This window comes from Juglans regia, chromosome 11 (assembly GCF_001411555.2).
Source record: "Juglans regia cultivar Chandler chromosome 11, Walnut 2.0, whole genome shotgun sequence".
Taxonomy (NCBI): domain Eukaryota; kingdom Viridiplantae; phylum Streptophyta; class Magnoliopsida; order Fagales; family Juglandaceae; genus Juglans; species Juglans regia.
In genome coordinates, this window is record NC_049911.1 from 36,567,830 (window position 1) to 36,595,072 (window position 27,243).

At 36.8% G+C, this 27,243-nt stretch overlaps 5 protein-coding genes and 1 long non-coding RNA gene across 8 annotated transcripts; 1 reads left to right on the forward strand and 5 right to left on the reverse strand.

Moving 5' to 3' along the window:
- Window positions 1-1,267: 1,267 nt before the first annotated feature.
- On the reverse strand, window positions 1,268-4,823 carry LOC109005211 (enhancer of rudimentary homolog). The gene is made up of 4 exons (XM_018984026.2): window positions 4,619-4,823; window positions 2,973-3,066; window positions 2,184-2,304; window positions 1,268-1,630 (listed from the first exon to the last, which is right to left on the reverse strand). The coding sequence occupies exons 1-4, from the start codon at window positions 4,619-4,621 to the stop codon at window positions 1,540-1,542; spliced, it is 309 nt and encodes a 102-aa protein (XP_018839571.1). The 5' UTR covers window positions 4,622-4,823; the 3' UTR covers window positions 1,268-1,539.
- On the reverse strand, window positions 1,650-2,182 carry LOC118343856. The gene is made up of 2 exons (XR_004797646.1): window positions 2,078-2,182; window positions 1,650-1,938 (listed from the first exon to the last, which is right to left on the reverse strand). It is a non-coding gene; the product is annotated as an uncharacterized LOC118343856 (long non-coding RNA).
- Window positions 4,824-5,265: 442 nt separating the features above from the next.
- On the reverse strand, window positions 5,266-12,718 carry LOC109005201 (L10-interacting MYB domain-containing protein). 3 transcript variants are annotated; one of them, XM_018984013.2, is made up of 9 exons: window positions 12,392-12,507; window positions 10,163-10,503; window positions 9,850-10,000; window positions 9,005-9,345; window positions 8,784-8,934; window positions 7,901-8,241; window positions 7,676-7,826; window positions 6,290-6,630; window positions 5,266-5,981 (listed from the first exon to the last, which is right to left on the reverse strand). In XM_018984013.2, exons 2-9 carry the CDS (start codon window positions 10,493-10,495, stop codon window positions 5,481-5,483), a joined length of 2,310 nt encoding a protein of 769 aa, XP_018839558.1. In that variant the 5' UTR covers window positions 10,496-10,503; window positions 12,392-12,507; the 3' UTR covers window positions 5,266-5,480. The 3 variants fall into 3 exon arrangements, with proteins under 3 accessions (XP_018839558.1, XP_018839555.1, XP_035538979.1); XM_018984010.2 differs by lacking the exon at window positions 12,392-12,507 and adding an exon at window positions 12,545-12,718 and having other exon boundaries at window positions 5,267-5,981; XM_035683086.1 differs by lacking the exon at window positions 12,392-12,507 and having other exon boundaries at window positions 5,267-5,981; window positions 9,850-9,974; window positions 10,163-10,331.
- A 2,307-nt stretch (window positions 12,719-15,025) lies between these two features.
- LOC109005203 (L-type lectin-domain containing receptor kinase IX.1-like) lies at window positions 15,026-17,335 on the forward strand. The gene has a single exon (XM_018984015.2). The coding sequence runs from the start codon at window positions 15,226-15,228 to the stop codon at window positions 17,188-17,190; it is 1,965 nt and encodes a 654-aa protein (XP_018839560.1). The 5' UTR covers window positions 15,026-15,225; the 3' UTR covers window positions 17,191-17,335.
- An 887-nt stretch (window positions 17,336-18,222) lies between these two features.
- On the reverse strand, window positions 18,223-22,244 carry LOC109005205 (probable folate-biopterin transporter 2). Its single transcript, XM_018984017.2, has 5 exons — window positions 21,361-22,244; window positions 20,012-20,271; window positions 19,807-19,902; window positions 19,569-19,739; window positions 18,223-19,118 (listed from the first exon to the last, which is right to left on the reverse strand). Exons 1-5 carry the CDS (start codon window positions 21,725-21,727, stop codon window positions 18,519-18,521), a joined length of 1,494 nt encoding a protein of 497 aa, XP_018839562.1. The 5' UTR covers window positions 21,728-22,244; the 3' UTR covers window positions 18,223-18,518.
- A 1,099-nt stretch (window positions 22,245-23,343) lies between these two features.
- Window positions 23,344-26,860, reverse strand: LOC109005202 (ubiquitin C-terminal hydrolase 22-like). The gene is made up of 3 exons (XM_018984014.2): window positions 25,725-26,860; window positions 25,102-25,220; window positions 23,344-24,853 (listed from the first exon to the last, which is right to left on the reverse strand). Exons 1-3 carry the CDS (start codon window positions 26,837-26,839, stop codon window positions 24,075-24,077), a joined length of 2,013 nt encoding a protein of 670 aa, XP_018839559.2. The 5' UTR covers window positions 26,840-26,860; the 3' UTR covers window positions 23,344-24,074.
- Window positions 26,861-27,243: the final 383 nt, after the last annotated feature.

Consider the following 27,243-nt stretch of genomic DNA (forward strand, 5'->3'; position numbering starts at 1 on the left):
ACATAAAAAGTGACCATCAAATGGGTAGCGAAAATTCCTCATTTTTCAATTATATAAAAAAAAAAAACTTACATATTAATCCAACCCATGAAATATAAATCAATCAATTCAATTAAGATTATAACCACGAAACACTTGAGTTAAAACATGAATATTAAGAATAAAGAAAGATCCAAACCAGTCTAAGAGAAACAATTCATATTATGTGAATTCTCTTGTTGAAGAAGAGTGCGTGCTGCACTATTTTTTAGAGAGTTTTTAAGAGAAAGATCGAGCCGGTTGGATTGAGATTTGGGAACGGAGGATTGGAATGCCCATATCATTGGGCCTGGGCACCACAATTGACAAACTCATATTTGACTATAGATTATTTTTCATTTTCATCATCTGGGATGACATAATATCTGATAATAAATATCTGATTAGCTGAGCTTACTTGGTATGGCAGGCTATTATACTTTAGTAAATTATTTCATTATAATATAAATGGTACCCCACATAAACCTTTCAAATCTGACCGTCCATTAAAAAACTCAAGGAACACTGAGCATGTATTGCATCATCGATGAACTAAATTGCAAGTTGTCATCAAGTTTAAAACAAGGTCGTTTTGATAAGTAAGAGAGAGAGAGAGAGAGATAGAGAGAGAGAGAGAGAGAGAGAGAGGGGGGGGGAGGACTAGGGGTGAAAACCAATACTTAGACGCGGTTTTTGCCCAAAATCGACGCCGACCGATAGAGAAAATTTGTATGGAACAACCAACTATACTGATAGATAGGGAGGAGAAATATCGACCATATCGACTCCGACGATTCGCTGAAGGTTCTTGATCTCCCCTAGCGACAAGGTTCGTCTGAGAGAGAGAGAGACTAACTAATTGAGAATCGGAGAAGACAAAGGGAGGGAAATAAGACAATCTCAATTCGAAACGACATTATTTTGTTTAAAATCAAACGGCATCGTTTCAATTATTATTATTTTTTTCAAATTGACATTCCAAAACGAGCATCGTTTTATATATGTATAATTTAAATATATATATTATTTATATAATCAGTTAATTCAACGGTCCGATCCAGCTTCAAATCATGACCAAACCGGCCGATGAAGGTTTTGACATAATTATGCCGCGGCCAACCGGTTCTACGTCGGTTTAGGTTGGTTCCGTGCTCTGACAACCGGTCCGAGGCAGTTAAGGTCGATTTCTTCGATTTGTGTACACCCCTACTAAGAACTTAGGCAAGCACATTCTGGAAAACCATAAAAGTTCACAGAAAAGTACCAGATCCTAATATCACCGTCAACCTCCCTAAACATGGGAGCACTTCCATAAGGGAATAACACGAACAAACAACAATAGTTGCCATTCTTTTGAAATCAGAGCATAGAGCCACCTTTGTCCTATAATATAAGAGCACAACGAGGTTACAATTTGCGTATTAAACACCTTGGGTCAAATGCAAAGCCCACGCACAACTAAAATTCTACAGACAATCCGGTAGTGTAACTACAGACTTAAGCTGCAGAATCATACTAAATTTAATGTGCCAATTTCTTTAGGTGGTGAAATGTCCGCTGTTTGATCCATTGTCTATCATACGGTAAATAGCCATGGATGGAGTGATCATAACTGTAAACCAGAACCAAATGACAAATATATCAGTTTTCACATTGAGGTGTTGTTGGGGAAACATACACATTCCCCAAGTTTCCATAGAAAAGTTAACAACCACTATCAACAAAATACTTGGAGTGATAGGTAAACATATACATTCCTTAAGTTTCCATAGAAAAGCAACCGATCAAAAAAAGAATTTATGTAGAAAAGAGAATATTCACTATCACCAAATAAATTGCACATGCATGTTTAGCCTGGTTTGGTTTGGTAGATGAGATGAGATTATCTTCTCATATAATCATTGCAACTTTTCCAAACTCCTACACAAAATATAATAAACAATTCAATTTTTTCAAATCCCAAAATAAAAATTATATTAATAAATTATATTCTAACAATATTTTATTTAACTTTCAACTTTTATCTCATCTATGTAACCAAACGAGACTATCTCTTAACCTTTGTAATTCTCTTTGTTGTTGTGTAGTTAGCAAGTTTTAGGGATCATGGACGTGCTTCTTTCAAGAGATAATGAGAGGGGAAGGGTGGGGAGGGAGGGACATACACCAAGGCACTCATGTCCGCAAGGCCGTCGATAAAATTGTAGAGATCTGCAATGTCATACGTGATGTTTCTTAAGGCTGGATTTAACTCTTTAAGCTTCCTTTCGTATAGCCCACATATACCTGTTACACAGAGTATTTTTTTTTTTTTGATAAGTAAACAATAATGTTATTAATAAAGAATAGGCAAAGCCTAAGTACACAAGATGAAATACAAGAGACCTATCTAGGTCACAGTATTAGAAACTAGAACCTCTAATACTGTTAAAGTTATTATAACCTCTAGTAAATGCAAGAACATCGATAGACCAACCGCATTAAAGTTTTGGAGGCATTAGGTTTTATTATTTTCCAAAGGATCATCTCCATCAACAAAACAGATCCATCCCCCGAAACAGTCCTTACAAAGAAACCATGGACATAATATGGGGGTTGTTGGAACAAGGGCTACATAGGCAAGTAATGCCTATTCTGGTTTTATCCTTCTTCAGCTAGCAGATATTTTAGGTCAGAGCTTGGTCCTAGGTATATTTATCGTCAGAAGCCCTCTTCACTTTATTTTGGGCCTCATGAAACAAATAGTAGTGGATGTTGGTTGACAACATTTCAGAAGGTTATCTTTAAGGATTTTCATAGAGCTAGGTCAAATCCTGTTCAAAGGCTACTCTGTTAGCTATACTAACAGTTACCAGCACTTAAGAGCAACCTTAAACAATGGATGCAGATGATGATGGAGATAGTATACTGGTAACTAACAACCATATGTAATATATACATGGTTCATCACATACCATCCATAGCTTGGCTTATCGAATCATAATCCATAAATGTTCTAGAGGCCTTGTTTGGGGAAGTTTGCATCAAAATAATGGTGTGCTTATTAGCCTACATACGAAGACAGAAAAAAATTAGTTGGCATCCTATCCAATAAGCATGCAATTAATAACCAGAGGAAAAGTGAACTATTTCACACAAAAAGTTGCATGCTTGTGAAAGATCAATCATCAGGTTTAACACGAGAAACTAATAGATATTTGATAAGTAATAGATCTTTTATTAAAAAGCGCAAACAGCCCAACTCAAGTACACATATTCTGATAGATATAACTGCAATGTTATATTGCCACACTCACATGTGTAAATAAAAACAGCCAAGTTCTGTGGAAGTGCTAATTTTTTTTTTCGGTAAAATAGAAGTTATGTGGAAGTGATAATACTGGATCTGAAGAGTAAAAATGCAAATAAGGGAGCAAGGAAATATGGGCAACACTTATTCCTCTACACAAGTGCAGAATGTGCAGGAACAACTCAATAACTGGCAGTTTATTAATAAAAATAAAACTATGAATGACCACACAGATTCATTGTCCATCATATATTATGAACTCAATTGTTCAATGCACCCAACGGAAGACTTCTATATCAACTATAACCACATCCAATTTGATACATCATCTGAAGTTTTTAAAGAAGCATAACGATCAGAAAAATGGTAAGGGGGAATAAATCAATGACTTTTCAAAGCCAGGAAACCAAGATATACTCTCATACCAGAGATCATTTTAGGCCTCAAATACAAGAATATGTAGATAAACAAATATCGAGAGTTTAAAGCATCAAACATCGCATGCTAGAACTTTGTACCATCCACTTTCAGTTCAAAATAAAATTACACAAGCGAATTTATCATATTGGCTTATGCATTAGGGAATCAACTAGAAGTAATCTTATATTTTCTTTCGTGACAACTGCAATATAATCTAAAAATTTAATGTTTTACCGTTCTTTTTATTCCTGAAAAGGTTATCTCACAAGAAAAAAACCCTGATGAGTTTTCTAACAAAAGGATATTTAACACTTCAATATACATCATATCATACTAATAATAATAAAAAATACTTCAATATGCATCGCAGTTACTCTTGGTGAAACAAAAAAAATAAAGCCCGTGAAAAAAGCTAATAAATCAATAATTTAAAACCTTACCCCAACCGTTTGGTTTCATATAAAAGGGACAAAGAGTGGGCAGAGAAAGAATAAAGCCTCACGTTCGATGCTGTTTTCGTTCCCAATCACATTGAAAAACAATCCAAGACTGGTAAAACGTAAAGAAGTCTTAAATACTGTTTTTTCTTTCCCATAATTCGCACGTAACAAAAAAAACCTAAAACTTGCCTTTAAAATTTGGTCAAATAGCAGGGCCATGGATGGAAAGAAAAACAAAAAAGAAGGAAGATCGGAATTTGAGAATTTTTTTTTCTTTTTTAGAAAAAAAGGCATGAGATGAAAAGGTTGTAGTAAAGTACGTAAACCCTAATAGTTAACGAAAGATCGACGATTACGTAAAGTGGTCTGTGATTCTCAAGATTAGGGCGAATTTGAATTAAATTAGTTATAAACAAATAAACAAATGAATGAAGATTAAAATATATATTACCATGAGGAACAGTAATCAGACAGAGCTCGAAGCAGGAGAATGGTCTGCGTGCAGGTGCAGCGACGAGGGAGGGAGGGAGAGAGAGAAGTGGAATCGGGGATTTGGACATGGATTGGCATATTGCCAGGTCACCAGGGAGGGCAAAAATGGAAATTGATATGATGGGCCCGACTAGACATGGGTGCAACTGATGACTTTTGGGCTGTTAGTTTTTCGATCGCCCACGCTACTACACTCTCAAAATCAACCCCCTTTGAATTTGATGCCTCGCTCAGCTATCTATGAATTTAATTGGCAAGTTGGTACGAAGTATCCTGCTAATATTGTAACAATTAATTTATAATGATTTACACGAGAAGTCGTTTTTGAAGTAAAACTGAATGCTTCAGCACGTAGTTTGATTCGCACATAAATAAAAAGAAAGAGTATTAAAACCTTATCTTATTCATTGTAGAAAGTCCTTTCACCTTTATAGACGGACAGACTGATTGACTATTATAAGTAACGTCTCTTTTATTTTCACAACTCATCTAAATATTACAATTTTTTTAAATTTTTACACAAAATAAAATAAATAATTAAATTTTTTTAAATTTTAACTTATCTGTGAAAACAAACAACGTCTAAATGTTAACGAAAATTCTTGTTAACATTCTATCATAGACTGTATTCATTCTATCGGATCAAAATCCTTGTTTTCCTACAAATATTAACAAAAAATCTTTTCTACTCTTTGCAAATTCAACAAGAAAATACATTTACAAACTAAAGCATCTAATCCAGTCAAAAAAACACTTTTGTTACTCAAAAGTGAGAGAGTCGAGACAAATGGATCATGTCACTCTCGAAATAAGGAACTCTACTACCGAGGAAGTTTTCTTAATAACCATTTCTTTCTCAGAGTGATATCCAATGCCAAAAACGTTTTTGCCTTTTTTTCATCTTCCATAAGATCGCAAGCATCCAACATTAGCTCATCATCTATGTCAGGTATTGCTTGGAGAGCATCGATTGCACTTTCTATCAATTTATAATTCTTATTCTCCTTGTTATGCACCAACCTTTTCACCACACACGCCATCTCCGAAATAGCTTCTTCCATTCTTTTGCCAGTCTTTTGTGCCTTTCCAGGACGCTGTGATTTGGATGTTGTCTCAGCTGGTCGCTTCCTCTGATCATCACATGGTTCAGTATTCCCAGCTGGAACTTGTGGATCTTCTTCACACGCTCTATCCATTTCTATTTCCAACCCCAGAAACTGATCACCATGTCTTCCATCCAATACTTCATTTCCAAAGATCTTGCATAGACCGCTAAAACTGCATAACAATTTACCTCTGTATGAAATAGCATCAGGGTAGCCCTGCATAATGCATACATACATACATAAGCAACTTGTCATTGGCAGAATCAATAAACGATAATTTTGGCTAACATTGAACTCATTTTTACAGTCAGTACAATTATGCAGGAGGCATTGCTGCAATCCCACATTAAAAAAAAAAAAAGCAGCATTAGCTGTTCAACTGCTAAAATCTCTCTCTCTCTCTCTCTCTCTCTCTCTCTCAATAAGCATAATTCTCACTCCTATGTGATGTGTTGGAGGTGGAGCACTAACAGGTAGCTGTCCAAAAAAACAACATTAGCATTAGCAGAGAGGAAGAAATGCACCTTAACATAATCTTCCCAGACATTATTTTCAGCCGTAACCATTTGTTGAGATTCATCCCACATAAAACCACCATGATTGAGAATGCTGCTGATGTCATCATGCTGTTTCATCAAGCATATATACCAATCTTCTAGAAGATTCTTGTTACATTGGAGCCCAAATTTTCCATTAAATGATTCGATCATATCAGCCCACGCTTGCTCAGTGAATGCGTGAGTAACCTTATTGCCTCTCTGCACATGGTCTATCATGAGGTCAATAAAATAGAGCTCCATTGATGGTGTCCGATCCATCCTCAAAGGAATATCACCAGCAGGGGATTGGTCATTGTTTGGCTCACCTACAAAATGAGGAAAACCATGAGGATACAAAATTATTTTATTTTATGTAATACAATGAAAACAAAATAATTCAGGTTCACACAGCATGCAATACATTTCCCGGCACACGAGACAAATCCTTTACCCAGCATTCATGCTATCATCTAACTTGTAGTTTAATCACAACAAAAAGATAATGACCTGTTCAATTTCATTCCAAGATGATTCATCCAATTCCAGCAACAACTTTGTTTTGCAGGTTTAAAAGCTATTGAGATCAGAATGTACAATTTTAAGCAATTCTCAATTAACAAATATAAAGTATCAAGAAAATATGTGCATAACAACGCTAAAGGCATTAGCTTACACCAGCTTAACTAATGCAGGATATTGCAGCTCACATAAACCCATCCATGTGGTCCTCGGACACTAAGGTTTATAAAAGTGAACTTCTAGAGAATCCAGATAATTTATCTTCGATCATGCATTCAACAAAAGTTTATTATTATATATTGCAATTTGCTGTAGGCAAATGAGTGCATGGGTGAAAGAAGAAAAGAAAACCACATGGTATGAGGGGAACTGACATGCGTAATTATAATTGTTAAAATCTAGAAATGACATAAATGCGTAATTATAATATGTTTTGCCTTAGTTCTATTTTGCTATATCTTGTATCTAGGTGTACTCACTTGTATACATCCTATGTACTTGGGTTATGCCTATTTACTTGGAATAAATTCATTATTACCTATCAAAAAAAATATTCCTAGACACATCATATCGAGAACAAATCATCTTAAAGGACGAGTTAATTGTTCCCTTTGTTCAATATGATTGTGTATGATTTTGTTCCTTCAAGTTAACCTAAGTTCACAAATTAAACCTAAATTTAAATCTCCACAGAAGAGGGCCCATTGTGTTGAATTTAATGCCAGCACCACAAAGGCGCACATATATTTTGCTTTAAGAGCCAATAGAACTCACACTCATTGTACTAAACTCGTGACTCAAGATAATACTTTTGACCACTGCAGCCATCAGGATTTTCAGTAAGATACATACCAGTCATCAGCATAGGTAATTCACCACTGGGTTCTTCATTGCGTGACAAACGGCTGTACCTACCATCAGAATGTTCTTCCCCAAAGATAGCACACAATTTGTGATAGCTTGGAAGAGTTTTAACTCTGTATGATCGAGCATCAGGATGTTCCTGTATGCACTCTGTGTTAGGTGCAGTAGGGTAAAACAAAGTAAAATTAGAATAGAGAGTGGTTCACTGTTCACCTTGGTATAAGCATCCCAAACACAATCATTAGCTGTTACCATTTCTCTTCTTTCATCCCACGAAAACCCACTCTGCTCCAGAAGAATCTTTACATCATTGTATTGCCTCCTCAAATGTTTGTATCGATTCTTCAGAACATCTTTGTCATGATGAGATCTGAATTTTGCATTAAAAGATGTGACCATGTCAATCCAAGCCTGGGTTATGAAAGTCTGTCCAAGTTTATTTCCTCCATGCACCTGTTCTAGTAACAAATCTATAAGATAACGGTCCATTGGTGGTGTCCAATATGTTCTTGTACGATCACTAAAAGTAGGGGTCTGTACTCCCTCTCTTTCACCTACAAACCCAAAGTTATAGGAGTTCATCAAAGGTCTCAAACAAATGAAAGATACAAGCATTGGCAAGTACTCAAGACATCTCAAATGAATAAGCAGCCTTTCTTGCATGACTACACTTTAAAACCATCTTCTGAATATTACCATGTTCATCCTTGTAACTCTTTGGCCATGAAAATATTACAAGAGAACCTTGCTACGATATATAGCCTTGAGAACTCATGTAAATATTGATTGACCAGAGAGATGTGATAAGGAAACCAGAAGACCCAACTACTAAGTTTCATCTGAGAGAGAGACTTTAAACATTTATGATTTATAGGCTTGAGAACATGTGTAAATATTGATTGACCGGAGAGATGTGATGAAGAAACCAGAAGACCGACAACTAAGTTTCATCTGAGAGAGAGACTTTAAACATTTACAAAATTGATAAATACTGGTGAGGTTCCAATTTCTCTCTCCATATGATTTCCATTTGATCGGTGTTAAGCAAAAGCTATCTTATGAAAGTCAAAGTCGAGCAAAGTAAGTCGTAACTCACCAGCCTTTCTGTCTGATAAGTCATCTTCAAGGTTTTTGTCTTGATGTAAGTCGCAGGGGATCCCACCATCAATTTCATTTCCATATAATAGAAGCAAATCATAGTAGTTTGGCAAGGTTTTTGTTCTATATGCCCGCGCATGAGGGTGTGCCTACATATATTATATGTCAGTAAAGAAACTTTAGAGAAGAATGAGAACAAAAATATTAAGAACGATGTACCTTGATATATGCATCCCAAACATCATCATCAGCTGCAATCATTTGTTGTGTTTCATCCCAGGAAAAGCCATTTTGTTTAAGAAGAAGTGTAATGTCGCTATAGTACTTCCACAATTTCTTATATCGATGCCTTAAAACCCTTTTCCCATGTTGAGGACCAAATTTTCCATTGAACGAAACAAGCATATCAGTCCAGGCTTGTTTATTGAAAGTATTATCTGACTTATTGCCTCTTCCTACTTGGTCCAGCATAAGCTCAATGAAAAACTGGTCCATGGCAGGAGTCCAATCAGTCCTCGTTCGCTCGTTACTTGAAGGGCCAAGGCAGCCCATTCCGTCAACTACAATTTGAGGAAAACAATTGTAAACATAGTCATATCAGGTTATCAGAGCACATCCTTATTTACATTGAAGAACATTCTGGGAAACAAACCATCACAGGAGCAGTCATCCTACATATTTAGAGTTTTATGCAGCTCATGTTCAGTTGTCCACTAAGAAAGGTCATCTTTATTTATTTTGATAAGTGAAGAAAGGTCATATCTATTAAACTATATAACATGACAACTAGGCTGCAACTTTTTGTAGAAACAATTTGAAACACTTTCCATTTTGAAGATCGTAAGACTGAATTCCAACTGCATCTCAATTATTCCATATCTCATGTGCAAGTTTCATACACCATGAATAGGACAAGCAGCTCAGAGCTTTTTCAAAATGTGTATAAAAGCTTAGCAGCAAATAAATAAATCATTATAAAACTAGTCTATTAAACAGAGTATCAACACTATCATATTCAGTCCCCATAATAAAGCCAACTCCACAGCAGGAAAAAGGATAAATACCCATATTTACTCCTTGCACTTCCTCGTCAAAGTCTAGATCATGACTCGATCGGCTGTATCTTCCATCAGCGGTTGTATACCCATATATCAGGCACAAATCGCTAAAATTCAGCACTGCTTTAGTTCTGTAGGAGCGTGCATCAGGGTAAGCCTGCATGCACTTTATGTTCTTAAAAAGTATGGACTAGATGCCTTCATGATATTATTTTTTGGAGAAGTAATTGGAGACTTTATTTAAAAACACAGAAGGCGTAGCCCAAGCACACTGAATATATATGCTTTTACGATATGAACAAAAAGAAAAGTAATGTACCTTAATGTAAGCATCCCAGACATAATCATCAGCCACCACCATTTGTCGATTTTCATCCCAAGAAAATCCATTCTGACCAAGAAGATTCTTCACATCATTGAATTGCTTCCACATATTTGTATAACGACTTTTTAGAACATCTTTGTCATATTGAGATCCAAAATTTGCATTGAACACATTGAGCATGTCAGTCCATGCTTGCTTGTTGAAAGTGTGGCCAATTCGATTGCCTCTATGCATCTGCTCTAGCATAAGGTCGATAAAATAGCGTTCCATTATTGGCGTCCAGTATGTCCTTGATCGATCATTGCTTGTACCAGTTTGGCTACCCATTCCTGGCCCTAAAATTAATCAATATTATTAGTCAGTTCATTTTGGTTGTATAAAAAGGTAGCTGATAGACAAGAATTGCAATAAAGGTTGCAATAGTACAAATTGATATTGAGATATCTCAAAAGAATTAGAACAAAAAAAACAATAGCAAGATTTTAAATTGAGATGGAAAAGAGTAACCTTCTTAACAAAAAAAATGTACTTATTATAGTCTCTTTCGGCGGTAAAGAAATTGGTTAGTATAAGGAATTTGACTTCATCTGTTTATCTGAAGAATGATCTTGAACAAATGTCCTATTGAGTATGTAAATACAAAAGTTTGACAAAGACTAAGTGACTAAATAATAGACTTTATCCTATCATTATATTTGTATTTTTGGATGAATGTAAAATAATTATTGACTTTATCTATAACAATATTGAGTTTGTCTAGAAGTTTTAGAGTTTGTTTAGATAAGTCAGTTATGTTAAAATGGAGTCCATAAGAATTTGCACTTATCCAAAACAGAAGATTGAACTGGAATCAGAAACTACAGTGAAGAATTATCTCGAAATATCAGCAACCCGTCAGGAGATGTTCTCGGAACAGACTTGATCCGTTAGCAGAGTCATATCTCAACTAGAACTCTTTCCAGACTTTATATTTAAAGGGATTCGATTTAAAAACTCTTTAAGGAGTTTTAGCCAGTAATTATTGAGAGTATATTCTGAGTGCTTGAGAGTGAAAATTCACTTGAAAATTTTTATCTTGTTTTTCATCTCTCATTGAGTGTGATCGTGCTCCAAGTTTGGAGAATCGTTGATTGGATTTTAGCCATTGGAGTTCCATGAGAAAATGCAATATTTGAAGATCGCCAGAAGTTCTAGTTGCTACTGCGATAGAAGACAAACGGGTCTGGTCAAGTAAGAGAGTCAATACAAAGGTTTTATAATTGATAATTTATTTGTAATTTGATTTTCAAATAATAAAATTATATTTTCTAGATTTGGCTACCCCTTAGAGTTTTACCTTTGAAAAGTTCTTCAAAAGATTTCCATTCGTTACCAATAGTTGTCTTTTGCAAATCTATTTATTTACTTCAAGTTTTTTATTGTTTAAATACCCACAAGATTGAGAACTAATCAAGTTGTTCAAGTGAATTGGTACACAATCTTGTAAATATACAGGGGTACATTGGAAATTTCAGAGTACTTGACTACCTTGACTTTTCAAGACTAAAAAACATATAGCCAAAGGGTATTTTTTGAGATTTGATAGTTTATCTTTGGAGCCAGGTAGCAGGTTGCTTAATAGCCCCTTACCAAGCCAATCTAAAGTAACACTGATATCTTTCGCGAGAGCAGTTGATTTTACTCTTCAAACAAAAAAAAAAAAACCAGTTCCAAATAAGTAATAACGTGAGATCATCACATTTCATATCTACAAGTTTTTGTGTTGATTTTCCTACGGATTCGAAGTAACAAGAAAAGTTTCCTATTTTCGACAAAAGGATTTATCTTCATATATTACATTGATGCTGACAAACTCTATTGTATCAGCTATAGCTTAAAGATAATTGAAAAAGAAGAAGCAATACTACTCAAAGATGGTCTCGGATGAGAGTAGCAGTGGAAAAGGGCTTGTCCAATGTTTTATATAACCTCAAAGCGTTGCTACTATTAGAACTCATTATATGTAAGAAAAGAAATTACACAAAGGGATTTGTCTATGACTTCTACTCTTTCCGAATAGATGGAGGAGCTAACGACTTTTGATTCCTCACATCCCAACTATGATCTGATCAGATAATCAGAACCGAGGTTCAGTCAAAATATGAATGCAATTCAATAAAAACCAGAAAGCGAAATAGGGAGGAATTGATTTTTTTTTTTGGGGAATAAGACACAGAAACGGACCCTGGAATTTTGAAAATACTCGAGCATTTCGTCGAACAATGGCGTTTTCCAACCATGAAATCCATGACAGAGATAAAGCAGTACCCAGAAGGAGAAAACAAAAGCAATACAGAGAAGAAAGCGTAGAAACTTTCGAGAACTGAAAGGTTTTACCTGGCGGTGAAAAGGTTACAGCTTTAACCTGTTTGTACCGACACGAGAGAGCCTGAATTGCAAGCGCTTTGGTTGGCGCCTAAAGCGAGTCTGTGAACTGAGATTGTGAAGAGTGTAACCCTAATCCGGAATAAGGGCAAAACGACCGAGGTGTTTGGTCACAGAGCAAGTCTGTTATCTGCTGCGCCGTGGTCGTCAAGTAGCCCTTCCTATATTATATATATATAAATATATCAGGCCAGCTAAGGCCCATACATCTAAAGCCCATAGTAGCCCAACTTAATCACAACCGTATTTAGACCCAAGTAGATTAGGCCCAGCCCAGACAAGCGTCACTCAAGTCTTGGGTTAAAGGGAGAAGAATGTACAAACACATGGAGGACTTTATTAAAAAAAAAAAAGAAGAAAAGAAAAGAAAAGAAAAGAAATGTGAGTGCATAAGTTTCAAAGTTACGCTGTAGCTTTATAGCTTGTTGAGATGAATGGAGTTTAATTATAAATAGTAATATTTTTTAAATTTTATTAAGATGAATTTAATTTTATTTAGTTGAAATATATGAAATAAATTGAAATGAGTTTAATTTTTTTATAAAAAATTAAAAAAAATAATAAATTTTATCGATAATTGATTTGAGATTAATTTAAATAAATGAGTGTGTTCATCAACCAAACACATCTTTATATTCTCCGTTTCTTGTAAATACACGTGAAAATAGAACACGTATTTTCCGAAGAAAACTATGAAATTTTGTCGATGAAAACTGATAAACAAAAAAAAAAAATATTCTTATTATTAATTGTTTTGTGTAAAGTGAAATATTGACAATTATCTGTAGAACGTGGAAGTTGGAACTCAACTCGAGTAGTTTGAGAAACTTTATTGACCAAAGCGAAAAGGCAATACGGGGGGGGCGGCGCAGAGGCACAAACGTGGCCGCTCCGGGTTCGCTCTGATGAAGCACACGGCGCGGACCGACATTCTTCCCCAAAATTTGAAGGGCCACACCATTACCAGCAGCTGTTTTACCATTTGCCACTTCACATGAATGATGAAACTCCTTCACGTGTTGTACACAAGGTGGCTCTCTTTATCAAATGAAAAATATAAACACACTCACTTTTCACATTATTTATAAAAAACTACTAAATATATTTAAAAATTTATAAAAAATTTTAGTTCTCCACCTTAGTTTTTGATATATTAAATTCAAAATTTAAATTTAAAAAAAAAAACTAACAAAATAATAATATTATACATCACACTCTCATCTTATTTTTATCATATTAAATAATATATAACACATTCATTACTATTAAATAATAAAGAAGTATGTAATAAATGATCATTTAATAGTGATAAATGTATCACGTTTTATTTAGTAGGATGAAAGTAGTATAGTATATAGAATTTTTTTTTTATAAAATACCTTATAAAACTAACATTATTTTAAAAAAATATCTTTATTTTATAATAAATATTGTAAAATATTATTGTGTGAAAACCGTTACTCTCTATGCTCCATTCCTAGGCGATGATCATAGCCAGGCGATCATACCTAACAACATCAGTTTTGGAATTTAATTACAAGGGTCATCACAAGTTTTCAAAACCAAAACAATAATAAATAAATAACAACATGAGTTTTGGATTTTATCAATTCAAGAACTCGAGACCAAAACACTTTTCCGAATTTAAACTCAACCATCACCTGTTACCTTTTGCCAAACAGTTGAAATCCTTGTAGGCCGCCCTTCTCTTTTTGTAACGCAAATTCTCCAATCGATCATTCTCAGCGATAGACAGAATATGGGAAGGCAACAGTCCAACCCCACCCGCACGAGCTATTTGGTCGATTCTCAACCTCCAAGTCTTGTGATGTGTTACTCAGGTTGTGTTTGGATGTTAAAGTGAATTGAATTGAGTTGAGTTGAGATGATAAAATATTATTTTTTAATATTATTATTATTTTGAGATTTAAAAAAGTTAAATTGTTTATTATATTTTGTGTTGGAATTTAAAAAAATTATAATGATGAGTTGAGATGAATTAGGTAACCAAACGAAGCCTTAATTTACTGTACAAAAAAGGGGGAAGGAAGCAGCTCCTTCATCCACACCCACACCCACGCTCTGCTCTATTCATTCTCACGTGTACTGGTGAATAGGATAGATTACATGGTTTATGACACAATCTTACTTCTTATCAAAGTCAATGCCTATACACTGCATCAGAAGAAATCAAAGCAACCCAAAGTTAAAAAAATAATAAAAAAAAAGAAATGATGAATTACGCATGCATTTCTTCTTATATTGACGTAGTAAATGTTCCCCATCTTAACACAAGAGAGGGTTATAGACACAAGTTCAAAAGCATCAAAGTGATATAAATATTATTAATAATACATATAAGTCATATGCGAAATGAAAGTACTTTCCTCATACAAGTCATATATCATTCCGTTTTCTAATGATAGCCCAAATATGAAAGGGACGACACACTTTGCATACAGCAGTGGGGAATCACGTGTTATTTCGGCACAATACAAATTCCTTCTTGGAAATGAGGATTTCCTAGTCTCAGCCTTAAATTTGGACACAAAACCCCTGAATCCCAGTCTATATATTCATCAACAGCTCCTGAATCCGTTCCACCCAGGCCGGACACAGACAGCACGCCTGGCATGGTCTCTTACAACATACTTTCATTCACCATGTCTCCGACCAGCCTTCACTTCTTGAATTTTCCCTGCATTTTTCTCTTTGTTTTCTTCCAAATTTGTATCCACTTTGCCCATCCATTTTCCTTCCATCTTGATCGTGATTCCAGTAATCCAAACATCAACTACGAAGGCGATGCCCGGCTTTCCATTGGAAAAATTGTGCTCCTCGCATCAGATTTGCCGTATCGCGTAGGGCGGGCTAAGTATGCAAAGCCCCTGCAGCTATGGGACAGCTGCTTAACGGGGAGTTATGGGGCCGACTTTACAACCCATTTCTCTTTCACCATTGACAATGTTAGCGGGCCTAGCGGCCTCGCCTTTTTCCTTGCTCGTGTTGGGTACGAGCTTCCGCCCAACTCTGCTGGTGGAGAACTGGGATTATTCAATTCCACCAGCGACTCCGACATGACCAAGAACCGTATCGTGATGGTTGAGTTCCACACTTCGATGCAGCGAGTTGGAATCAGTGAAAACTCACCCCGTTCAACCGTCAGCACAAGTTGGGACGCTAAATCGCATGCTGGGAAGGCAGCTAACGTGTGGATAACTTACAAAGCTTCGACCAAGAACCTTAGTGTGTTCTGGACATATGAGAAAAACCCTGTTTTCAAGGGTAAATCCTATCTTTCTTGCCATCTCGATCTAAAAGAGGTTCTGCCCCAGTGTGTAAAGATTGGTTTCTCAGCTTCTACAAGCTCGACGCATGAGCGGTATACGATTCATTCATGGGATTTTCACTCAAATTTGAATCAAAGCTGCAATAAAATGAGGAGGACAATTTTGGCAACGTCTGTTGCTGCGGGTTTCTTGATTATGATGTTGCTGACGAGCATCATCGGTTGGTTAGTTCTGAAGAGGAGGAGAATCGGCAATGATCAAAGCCATGGAAATGACGCGGACTCAGAATCCTCCATAAGTACAAATCTTGAAAGAGAAGCGTTGCCTAGGAAATTTTCTTACCTAGAACTATTAGCAGCCACCAACGGCTTTGCCAAGGATAGAAAGCTAGGACAAGGAGGGTCTGGCCAAGTCTACAAAGGAACATTGTCCGATCTAGGACGCCCGGTTGCTGTGAAGAGAATCCTCACTGAATCCGAACACTCTCAGTCTCTATTCATCAACGAGGTGAAGATAATTAGTCGTTTAATACATCGGAATCTGGTTCAGCTCATCGGGTGGTGTCATGAGCAAGGCGAATTCTTGCTTGTTTACGAGCACATGGCTAATGGCAGCCTCGATCATCACCTCTATGGCAAGGGAGAAGCGCTCCCATGGAATGCCAGATACAAGATAGTTTCAGGCTTGGCCTCAGCCCTTCATTATCTCCATGAAGAAGCGGAGCAGTACTGTGTCCTTCACAGAGACATCAAGTCTGCTAACATATTGTTGGACACAGATTTCAGCACCAAGCTTGGTGATTTTGGGGCTGCTAAGTTGGTGGATCCGAGGTTGACTCCTCGGAGAAGTAGGGTGGTTGGGACTTATGGCTACATGGCCCCGGAATATGCAAATGAAGGGAGGGACAGTAAAGAATCAGACATGTTTAGTTTTGGAGTAGTGGCTTTAGAAATCTCTTGCGGCAGGAGAACTTTTCAGGATGGAGAATTTCATGTCTCACTCGTGACGTGGGTTTGGGAGCTCTACCTTGCAGGAGATATTCTCAAAGCAGCTGATGAGAAATTGGGCATGGATTTTCACGAGGATGAAATAAAACGCTTGTTGGTTGTGGGATTATGGTGTACTCAACCAAACGACAGGAAAAGGCCAAAGGCAGGGCAAGTAATTAAGGTTCTTCGGCTTGAAGCACCGTTGCCAGAGCTTCCACATGACATGCATGACCCTGGGTTTCATCCATTGAGCCCTCAATCCCAGGATCAAAGTTCTTCCTTTCAACTTACCTCAAGCCTCGACGACTTGGGTCGGTAAAGTGGTGCTGTTACAAATACCAAGCAAAACCCTGCTGGAATTTTTACTGTTTTTCCCAGTCAGATCCTTGTATAATTTTGCCCCTTGAAACTCATTACATTATTTTTTAAGTTAGGCAACCATCACTTAGGAGTTTTTTTTTCTGGTAATTTTGCCCAGATAAATGTTTGTTTATATGGAATCTCTTATTTTCTTCTCATTATTTTAATGAAAATTAATTTTTTGTTGTTGTTTCCTGTAATGCCCTTTTTTTACGTGGTCTAACTCATCTCCTATCTCGGCAAGTTTTAATACAACCTGACCAGAGAAAAGGTTAGCTAAGAGAATGAAAATGTAACAGGCCGAAACCTGAGTCACACGATGTTTAAAAAACGAGATGCAGTCAATATATTAGACTTTGAGCTTGAAAGGATCAAAGATTTCACGGGGGTAAAGATTACCTGTCTGTAAGCGAAGTTGGGCATATAAGGCTCGTCAGCAAGCCAAAGACCCCCCCACCAGGAAAAAGAAAAGAAAAAACTGTAAAATACAATAAATGATACTTTTAAATTGAAGATATGAAAAATATAAAATAGCTTTTAAACTTGAAGATTAGAGAATAACCTTAGGGCCTATGAGGTGAAATTAAGGAACTCAACGCACACAAGCTTTGCATGTCAGTAGGGCCAATACATGATGTAGCTTTTCGTGCAATGCTAACAAGAGCAGAGCATGGAGATCACACCAAGAAAACCTGAATTACACAACAAGAACTATCTATACCAATCATCAGGAGGAAGAGTCCATTGATTTATTACGTCTTTGTCACGTGGCTGGCCATGCAACTTTTAAATGTCGATTACGAGTAGCAAAAAAAACAGAGTAGTACACCGCTTAGAGCGGAAACTGAAGGGATTTGTTTCCTTGTTTATCGCGAAATAAAATACAATAAAGATTATAAAAAAAAAATTACAATATTCATGACGAAAGTGGGCTGATAATTCAACAGGAATACATGCAATGGTTGAAAGGAAAGATCGAAAACCTGTTGTACCAATTTAACATATAACTAGACATTAGGCTTCATGAATGAAAGAGCAATAACGGTATCAAAAGTTTTTGGTCTTTCATCCGGTCAATATTCTATGAACATCAATTTTAAAAACTCTGCAACAAAAGTCTGAGGGAAAGACTGAAGGGAAGATAAATGTTACAATCATAAAGAAGGGCTACCCGCATAATCTCAAGAATGCACCTCGCCAGCCCCAAGCTTGCAACTTTAGCTTCATCTACATATGTTTGTAATTGAAAATCCAAGAATATTTCGCTCTGAATAACTTTGTACTTAGCTATTTGACATCAACATCATTTATGAGGGAAACCAATTCAATATCCTCAGTTTCTTGCGTTTCAATCCCCTCTTTTGTACCCAAGACTTCACTTGGAAGAACGGAGGAGTTCGGATCACCTCTGGGTATCAGATACAGCAGACAAAGTGGACTAATTCTCAACAAGTTCCGAATCAATATGGCCAACCATAGACCATCGAATTTGGTTCGGGTAACCTTCAATATATGAAGGAGGAAGCCTCCTCCCCATGATGCTGAGAGAATTCCGACGTTGTCAATCGACATGAGCAGAGCAAAGAAAGTGCCTGCAATACCTGAGGGACAAAGCTTTGAGCTGAGGACAAGAAGAGGCATCCATTTGAGCCTTCCAATCATTTGATATACACTTTCATCAATAACTATGAAAAAATAATCTGACATGCCAAATTTCAAATTCAATCGCAACACCAAGATCAAATCCAGCATTCCTGATAAACCAAAAAGCAGCTGAGTCCAGAAGAGCAAGTCTCGGAAGGGGTAATCCTTAAGAAAATTCTGGTAGAGGATCGCCCCCAAGAGGGAGCCAACTGAACCAATTGAGAACATATAGCCAACACTCTCCTGCATACATCATAAGAACCATAATTTACTACCATGCACAAAGTTCTCTGCATCAAGCCACAAATTAGAGGCAAGATTTTCATCTAGTCACTAAATCATAACTTGCCCAGAAAAATTAAACCATTCTAACATATAATCAATCATGTCTTATATTGTGCAATTCGGAGATGACACAGCATCTCATCTATATGTTTGTTACTGTGGTGTGTGCATAAATTCATTTATAAAAAATATAGTGGACTAGGTTCTATATTCCTGCAATAGCCACCAAGGCCTGAGAGTGAATTTTGGCTGGAAGTCACTATCACCTATCACTTTGCAACTCCTTTGTCTTCTTCCCATATTCCGAATTCACAATATCATAATGTTCAACAATCTCGTGGGTTTTAGATTCCCCTTGGCTGTCTTCACGATTGGGAATTGCTTAATGACAATTGCTAGATCAAATACCTGAGATAAAGAGGGTCCCCCCTTTGAGTCGGTGTACCAATAGAACATTCCCTCACGGATATCCAAGCTCAATGCAATGGATAAGTACATATATAAGCATGGCTTCCAAACGTCTGGGCATTTCAGTGTTGTCCACATAGCCTTGACAGCATCTAGAAACTTCTGGTTTACCTGAGTCCAGCCATATATTAGACTTTGAGCTTAAAAGGATCAAAGATTTCACAGGGGTAAAGATTACCTGTCTGTAAGCGAAGTTGGGCATATAAGGCTCGTCAAGCAGACTTCCAACTGAAAATACAAGTACAGCTGGGATAGTCAGCAAGCCAAAGACCCCCTACCAAGAAAAAGAAAAGAAAAAACTGAAAAATACAATAAATGATACTTTTAAATTAAAGATATGAAAAATATAAAATAGCTTTTAAATTTGAAGATTTGAGGATAACCTTTGGGCCTATGAGGTGAACAAAGATCCCACTTATGAAGAATCCTACTAGTGCTCCAATTGAGGAACTCAACGCACACAAGCTTTGCATGTCAGCTGCAAGAGAAGGATGTTTAATACTGTTCTGTGCCACACAGGCATCTATGGTCACATCTGCTATTGCTACCCCAGCACTTCCCGCTGTCAATGACAGTAGGGCCAATACAAGATGTAGCTTTTCGTGCAATGCTAACAAGAGCATGGAGATCACACCGAGAAAACCTGAATTACACAACAAGAACTGTCTAATGAGAGAACTGTACCAATCCTTCGTGTAATAGGTTACTTAAAGGACTAACTTTTGTTAAAATGTTATGGACAAATCAGGTCTAAGAATATAAAACTTGAAGTGAAAATCTCACAAGAATTTAGTTTTTCACTTTCCCCCTTTTAGGCTTCTTGTACTTTTGTTAAGTGACCACATTGCACATCACATGAGAATTCCTCAACATAGATGCTGTTGTCATTATAGTTTCCACTAAAGGGACAAGGGGAAAACGTCACTGCAAGCCGAATAGTCTAATTGGATAAACCAAAAAGATATGTAGAGATCAATTGTGAACCCCTGTGATGATTGCAGGGATAACAATATGAACAAGAATATAGAGTAAATATAAGGTAGGAATGTTCTTATTACGATTGCTTCTGTTTCAGACTCATGCATCTCCTTCCCACCTCCATTTTCCCCACCGAAAATGGGTTCCTATCCATGTTCTTTCTGTGTCACTCATTTACAATTGAAGCCCACGTTGATAAAACAATCATCCATGACTCCCAAGTACATCTAAATATAAGATGATTCGATCTTTAATGACAAATCTTTCTTAGGGGTGCAACCTCTGCTCACATCATCATCACTTTTCACAAAATATCCAATAAATGCTTCCGCATAAAATATGAAGAAACTCAAATAGTGAACTCCTAACAACAAGACCATCCACAGGCAAGCAAGACACAATATTTTGAAATTTTAAAAAATAAAAAATGTCCATCCGATCAAACGTGAACTAGGATGCTCAAAATGCAGATATCTAGCGTTGTTACTAACATGGAAACAAAAATAAATAAATATATAAATCTAGCTTTGTTACTTAACAATTTGAAAATTCAGTGAAATAACGTGGAAGCAAATTTTTATTCACTAAAATAAGCAATTATAGAATGAAATTAATTCCATTTTGAACACTCAAAATGGAATCTAAATTTGACGCTTTTATGGTAAACTATAAACATATCAGCGAGATCCCATAAAGCTAAATTGCATATTCAAGAATGACTTTAGAGGTGAAAGTTATATGATGTGTCATTTACCAGCTAAAATGAAATAAGGCCGCCTGTGATACCCAAAAATTGGAAGAACATCGGTAAGAAGGCCCCAGAGAGGCTTGACAATCCAAGGAATGGAAGTTATCGCTGTATAAATCTGTGCTTCAGAAGGCTGCACCTTCTGGACATCCTTCATGTAATACTCCATGTCTACGCGATTAAGAGCTCCACCTAATCCCTGACTTATTCCATAAACAACCACCACCCCAAATACAAAACTCCAATGCATCTCAGAGGCAAGCATTTTTAACCAACGGATTGGAATGCAAAAACAACCACAAAAATCCTTTTGAGACTCTTTTTCCCTCTCAGTATCACCAGGGGCTTCTTCGAGATTCTCGTCCTCTACCATTATTAACTTCTTCTGATACAAACTTTGCGAAAACAACAAAAATCCAGTTCACGAATCAATGTCTCCTGATCTGGAAATATCAAAGTGATCGAGTTTCCTCAGGAAAAATAGAAATTCCTGAAGTCAGTTGTGTTTTCGACACCATATTTCTTGAAAAACAAGAAGTCAGCAGCCACCCAGCTCGACAGAACAACATTTACTGAAATGGGCAACACCAGAGAAGATTGAAAATAAAATAATATTTCTGATCTGAGTTCTCTTTCCTGAACTGGGCTTCTTCAAACCGATGGAAATTCCTCAGGAAAGATTGAGATTTCGAAACTGGGTTCTGGTTTTTGCTTGGACCAACTTTGACTTAAAGCAAGTAATTTTTTAAAAGAGACTGGTAATATAGTTTCGCTCTAATTCCTTCCAAAGCCCCATCTCAGATTGGGGAGCGATTTATTTGGAGGCAGATCAGAAATGTGGTAGTTCTTAAGGTTGCAGATGCAATCTCTGACAACAGGTTTTGTTTTACCAACCAAACGGGAATACCCTATTTTTCAACCCAACCCATTGGTTTATTACTTTACCGCCAGTGTAAGTTTTTTTTTTTTTTTTTTTATCAAGATGGATACTATATTAAAACTAAAACCAAATACAACAGAGTCTGGAATTCTTAATTATACAACAAATTACTTCTTGTTTGTGAGCCTGAAAAAAAAAAGAGAAAATAAAAGAAAGAGACAGAGAAGAAGATAAAAGAAAGACCAAGAACCCAAAATCTACAGCTACTAGTTAGATAAGATCAAAACATTTTCAGCCATCAGAAATTACAGGAAATAAACAAATATGAAAGCGCCAAGCTTCTTTTTTTTTTTTTTAAAGAATAAGGATAAAAAAAAAAGAAATCTTAACCATTACCCTGAAGATTCCGTTTGATATAGAAGTGTATCATCTTATTTAATTTTAATTAATAATTTTATTATTATTTATAAATTATCTCAACTCGTTACAAATATTTCGTCTCATTATTCAAACGGCTCGGGAGAAGCAAAGTTTCAACAATTGCTTGTTTAACAGACACACGCGTCGATGCCAGTTTTGCTGAAAATTGTCGCACGCACGCACGCACGCCAGCCAGCCAGCAGTAATTAGAAGATGATTTTATTTAAGGTTTGTTAACAATTATTGGACACAGTTTGTAGAATAATTGCATGTTTGACTTCTCCATCGATAGGTGACGTCGTCAACACGTCGTTTTATTTTTACTGCCGAGCAACCTAATAATACGACACTGCCGAGCGCCTCATTGCTTGTTGCTCGTGGTTGTGTAAAGACTCAAAACACGAGTTTAACAAATAATTATATCGCTTTCACACCATTCTTTCTTCCTCTTTTTTTTTTTTTTTTTTGGTTTTGTTTAGCTGTGGTTCCCATAATGCTTCTAAGATATTGGCCTTCTGTAAGTGAATTGAAAAACTCGTCTACAAAGTCCGCAGTGCACGGAGTTCTAATACCAAGGTTGGGGAAGCAGTTTATCTAGCATTGAGGTAATCTGAAGAAAACAACAAACATTAGAAGTCAAAAAAAAGAAAGGAAAATGAGAATCTCCATTTACTGTAAATGTACAATGCAAAAAATGAGATATTTTGATCAGTTAACTTCAAATATCACTTGTCTTACACTAATCCTTGAGCAGGTATCGGAGTAATAGGGACGCGTCACAATGCTTTAAACAGTTGGTGCCATTCTCATTAATGTTTCTTTACTCTCCTCTCCATCTATCAGAAAGAGAAAACTGTTCACCACGAAGCGTGCGCAATGAGAACTTGCCCTGTGATTTCTACTTCTACAGAGAAAAAGCTACTTCATATTTTACAAAAGAACATGACAATGAGACTGCTATAAAATGAGCATAACATTCATAATTTCATAGTGTTTAGGACATATATAGCAGGGTACTGGGATAACACCCCGAAACCAATCATCATTTATGTGGCCAATCACAAATTGAAGACCAACCGTGAGTAGAATCCAGATTAAAATGGAACGCCTTTAGTCGTGAAGTTATTTTGCAAAGTGAAAGAATCTTGAGCAAAATCTTGTAAAATGGCTGCACAAGAGACTGGCTGTATGTAGGGTGATTATGGCTTAACCTTGACAAACAGTGAATTATGATGATGTTCATGCCCTCCAGGCCAATTGATTTCAAGTTTTCAAGCTTGAAAACTCCCATCAACAATTAGAAAGTCTTTCTTTTGCCCCTTCTCATTGGTTTTTCTTGACTCTTTAACTGGCCTTCAATGGCGTTGAAAGCCCATTTCATGCTCTGCCAACCTTCAGCCCTGATCGGTTAAAAAACTCTTCAGCAACATCCAGGAATGGGAATAAATGTGTCCCGCAGTGGGGAGATTGGCAGGCAACTCAAATCCTCGTTGGCTTTGTGGTAAAGCATTTTCTGCACGTAAAACATCATATAACACTGTGAAGCTCTCACAATCGCCTCGTCAACCTCATTAATCCAAGCATCATCACATTTGTACCATTGGTTTCTCAAGCGTAGATAAGTAACATAATGGCCAGATTCAAGCGTTCCTGCATGAGTAACCACAGCAAAAATCTCAAATTCTGTAGAAATGTCTGACTCGTCACCCTCAAAAGCAAAGATTCTGTTCCCAAATCTGTTTCTGACAATCGAGGAGGACAAATATGGGGTCATATCCATGGAGAAAGGAAAGTGCAGATAGCGGTCAATTTTTCTTGACGTTCTTCTGACAGGAGAATGCTCAAATCGTTTAATATGCAAACACAACACCAATGGGAGCCTCTTTATGGACATTTGCTTCACGGAGTCTCGCCTTTCTTGACAGTTTCGGCAGTAAAGTTTTGGGTCTGATCCCAACTTCTCCTGCCTTGTGAACAAATCTAAACAACCAAGAAGAGTAGACATACTACTGTTTCCATCCGGTTTGGTGGGCTTGTTAGCTATATTTGTTGGAGGGAAATTGCTTGTGTCCAGGTCAAGTGAGACGTCCACACAGGGATCAAAGGTTGTTGAAGTGAATCCACAGGTCATGCAGGTGACATCTGATCTCAGGAGCCCAGAGAATACCCTATGAGCGATACATTGGCAATCTCCATTATCTGTAAAAAATATTAATGATTTATATAAGAGGCATAACCACTAAGAACCAAAACAAAACTATCCATCTTCTTAACCCACATTTTCGCTGCACTACTTCAAAAAGTTCAAGGAAACTTGTCTGTTCATTCACTTAATAGGATATATCCAGTCCAAACTCTCAATTGTAGATACTACATGACTAAGAACCAGACAAGCCTCCTTTTTCTTGGAAATTAAATAAACCTAATAGACGTCCAATTTTAATTACCTCCACTTTGGTTCCTTGATTTGCCCTCTTTCTCATGGATCCCATCTAAGACTGAAATGAAAAACTCATGAGCATCCTGCTGCTCATAACTTGCCAGATTTGCTGAATGCTGCCACCAACTTGAAACGTAAACAAAGTTTCATCATTTCAGAGTAGTTTTATCTCCGGAAATTATTTATGGAGGAAAAAAAACAAGAAAGAAAAAGCTAAATAATTAATAAAATATCCAGATCCAGGATCCCATCAAACAAAACCAATGACATCATTGTAAGTGATTCCGTGCAGCTTTCAATTAAACTGTGTAGATCCAGCTCCAAACACATAACAGGTGATGCAAAAATGACGTTCACAACAATATGGATAACTTTATTCAAAATCTATGAAAAGAATTCACATTATGTAACTTTGAATCGGATAACACATGCTCCAAAAAATATAGATCATGAAATCATTAAATTCAATCCAATTGGTTGATCTGCTGAGGAGGCTCAAGCTCGATTACCCATCAAATAACAATTTGAATATTCGGTATAAAGTAATCATCAAAATCGTGCTATTTAAATTCATAACCAGCAAGATTTGCGAGAATCAAAGAGGCACATGCCGAGAATCAAAGAGCAAACCTGTAAAGAAACTGAGCAGGGCTATATGGTGCCCGATCACCTGAAAACGCAGCCGAGAAAATACCATCAATGTCACAAGCTAAGCATAGCCGATCCACCGATCTTTTCCGGCAATTTTCATGATTATGCCCCTCACTCAAGAAGTAATTCCTGAAAGGGGGTGCATGTAACAATGCTTGCAAAACGGAGTTCATGAAACAAGTACTCCCCAGATTATTTAATCCCCTCAAACCCAATGGATAACAAGATTTCGCCCTCCGATCCCTCAAGGAAATTAAATGTTTAGATATCTTCAAATCCACCAATTCCTGTCCTACACCAGAGCCCAACCTCCTCCTCTTAACCAATCTCTCTCCAATACTCTCATCACCATTCTTGCCTCTTGGGATGCCCATGATTTGCTTGGACATTACAGCCCTATCAAAATCAGGGTCGTAGACCTGATCACAGCACACGCAGCAATAAAGCTCAGCCCTTTCTATGTCCACAGCTACATCATGACCATTCTCAGACTGGGTATGCAATAGGGTATGGTCCAAACAGGAGACCGAGGAGCAAATCAGGCAAAAATAGAGTCTACCTTGAATACCATCACAAGAAATGCATCTGGGTATCTTTGTATCGGGTTTCTCGACACTTGTTCTCCCAGGTGGGGTGGTCTTGAGGTACTTTTGGAGGTATTTATAGCCACTCAGGCCGTGGCTGAGCTTGTAATCTGCAAGGTGCTTGCAGGGTTTTGGGCTGGTGTATGAAGGGTTTCCGGTGGTCATGTTGATAGAGATTGAAAGAGGCTTTGATTTGTTGCAAATCAAGAAAAAATTAGTTAAAAAAAATGTCGATATTAAAAATGATATAAATAATTGAGTTATTGCAAAAGAAAGAGATTCTATTTTTTCAACGGAATAATTGAAGAAAAACAAACGGACGAAGAAAAGGAATTGATATTGGATTTGAAGGTTTTGGGGAATAAAGAGTGATGGATTTGTACTTTGGAGATTTTTGCTAAGTTGAACCTCGGAGTAGCTTTGGCTAGTGTTCACCGATCTGAAGAGAGAGAGAGAGAGAGGCAAGGCTAAAAACACTGTTTGGAAACAGGGAGGAAGATGAAGGTTCATTCGTGATTAGTGAAGCCGACTCTCGCACGGTTTGAAGTGAAGCCTATGTGGAGCAGAGCAATGAACACGTTAACTTTCGACGCGGACAAATCTGAACCGCTACTAGTTTGACGAGAAGTTTCATCCAGTGGAGATAAACGGTTCTGGGAGATCAATGTCCTCAATGTCGGTGCTTTTGTCCAGATGGCGGGTTTTAATTGGGTGGTCAAAGCTTAAAGTCTTAGAAAGATAACAGAGAACCAACTGCAACACAGGGCTCATCCGAGCATCTGAAAGCTCTTTCACTCACGTAGAAAATATTAGACGTACTGAGAATACCAATACCGTATTTTCAGATTAATTTATTATTATTATTATTTATTATTATTTAATATTCTATTATTAATTTATTATTATTATTATTC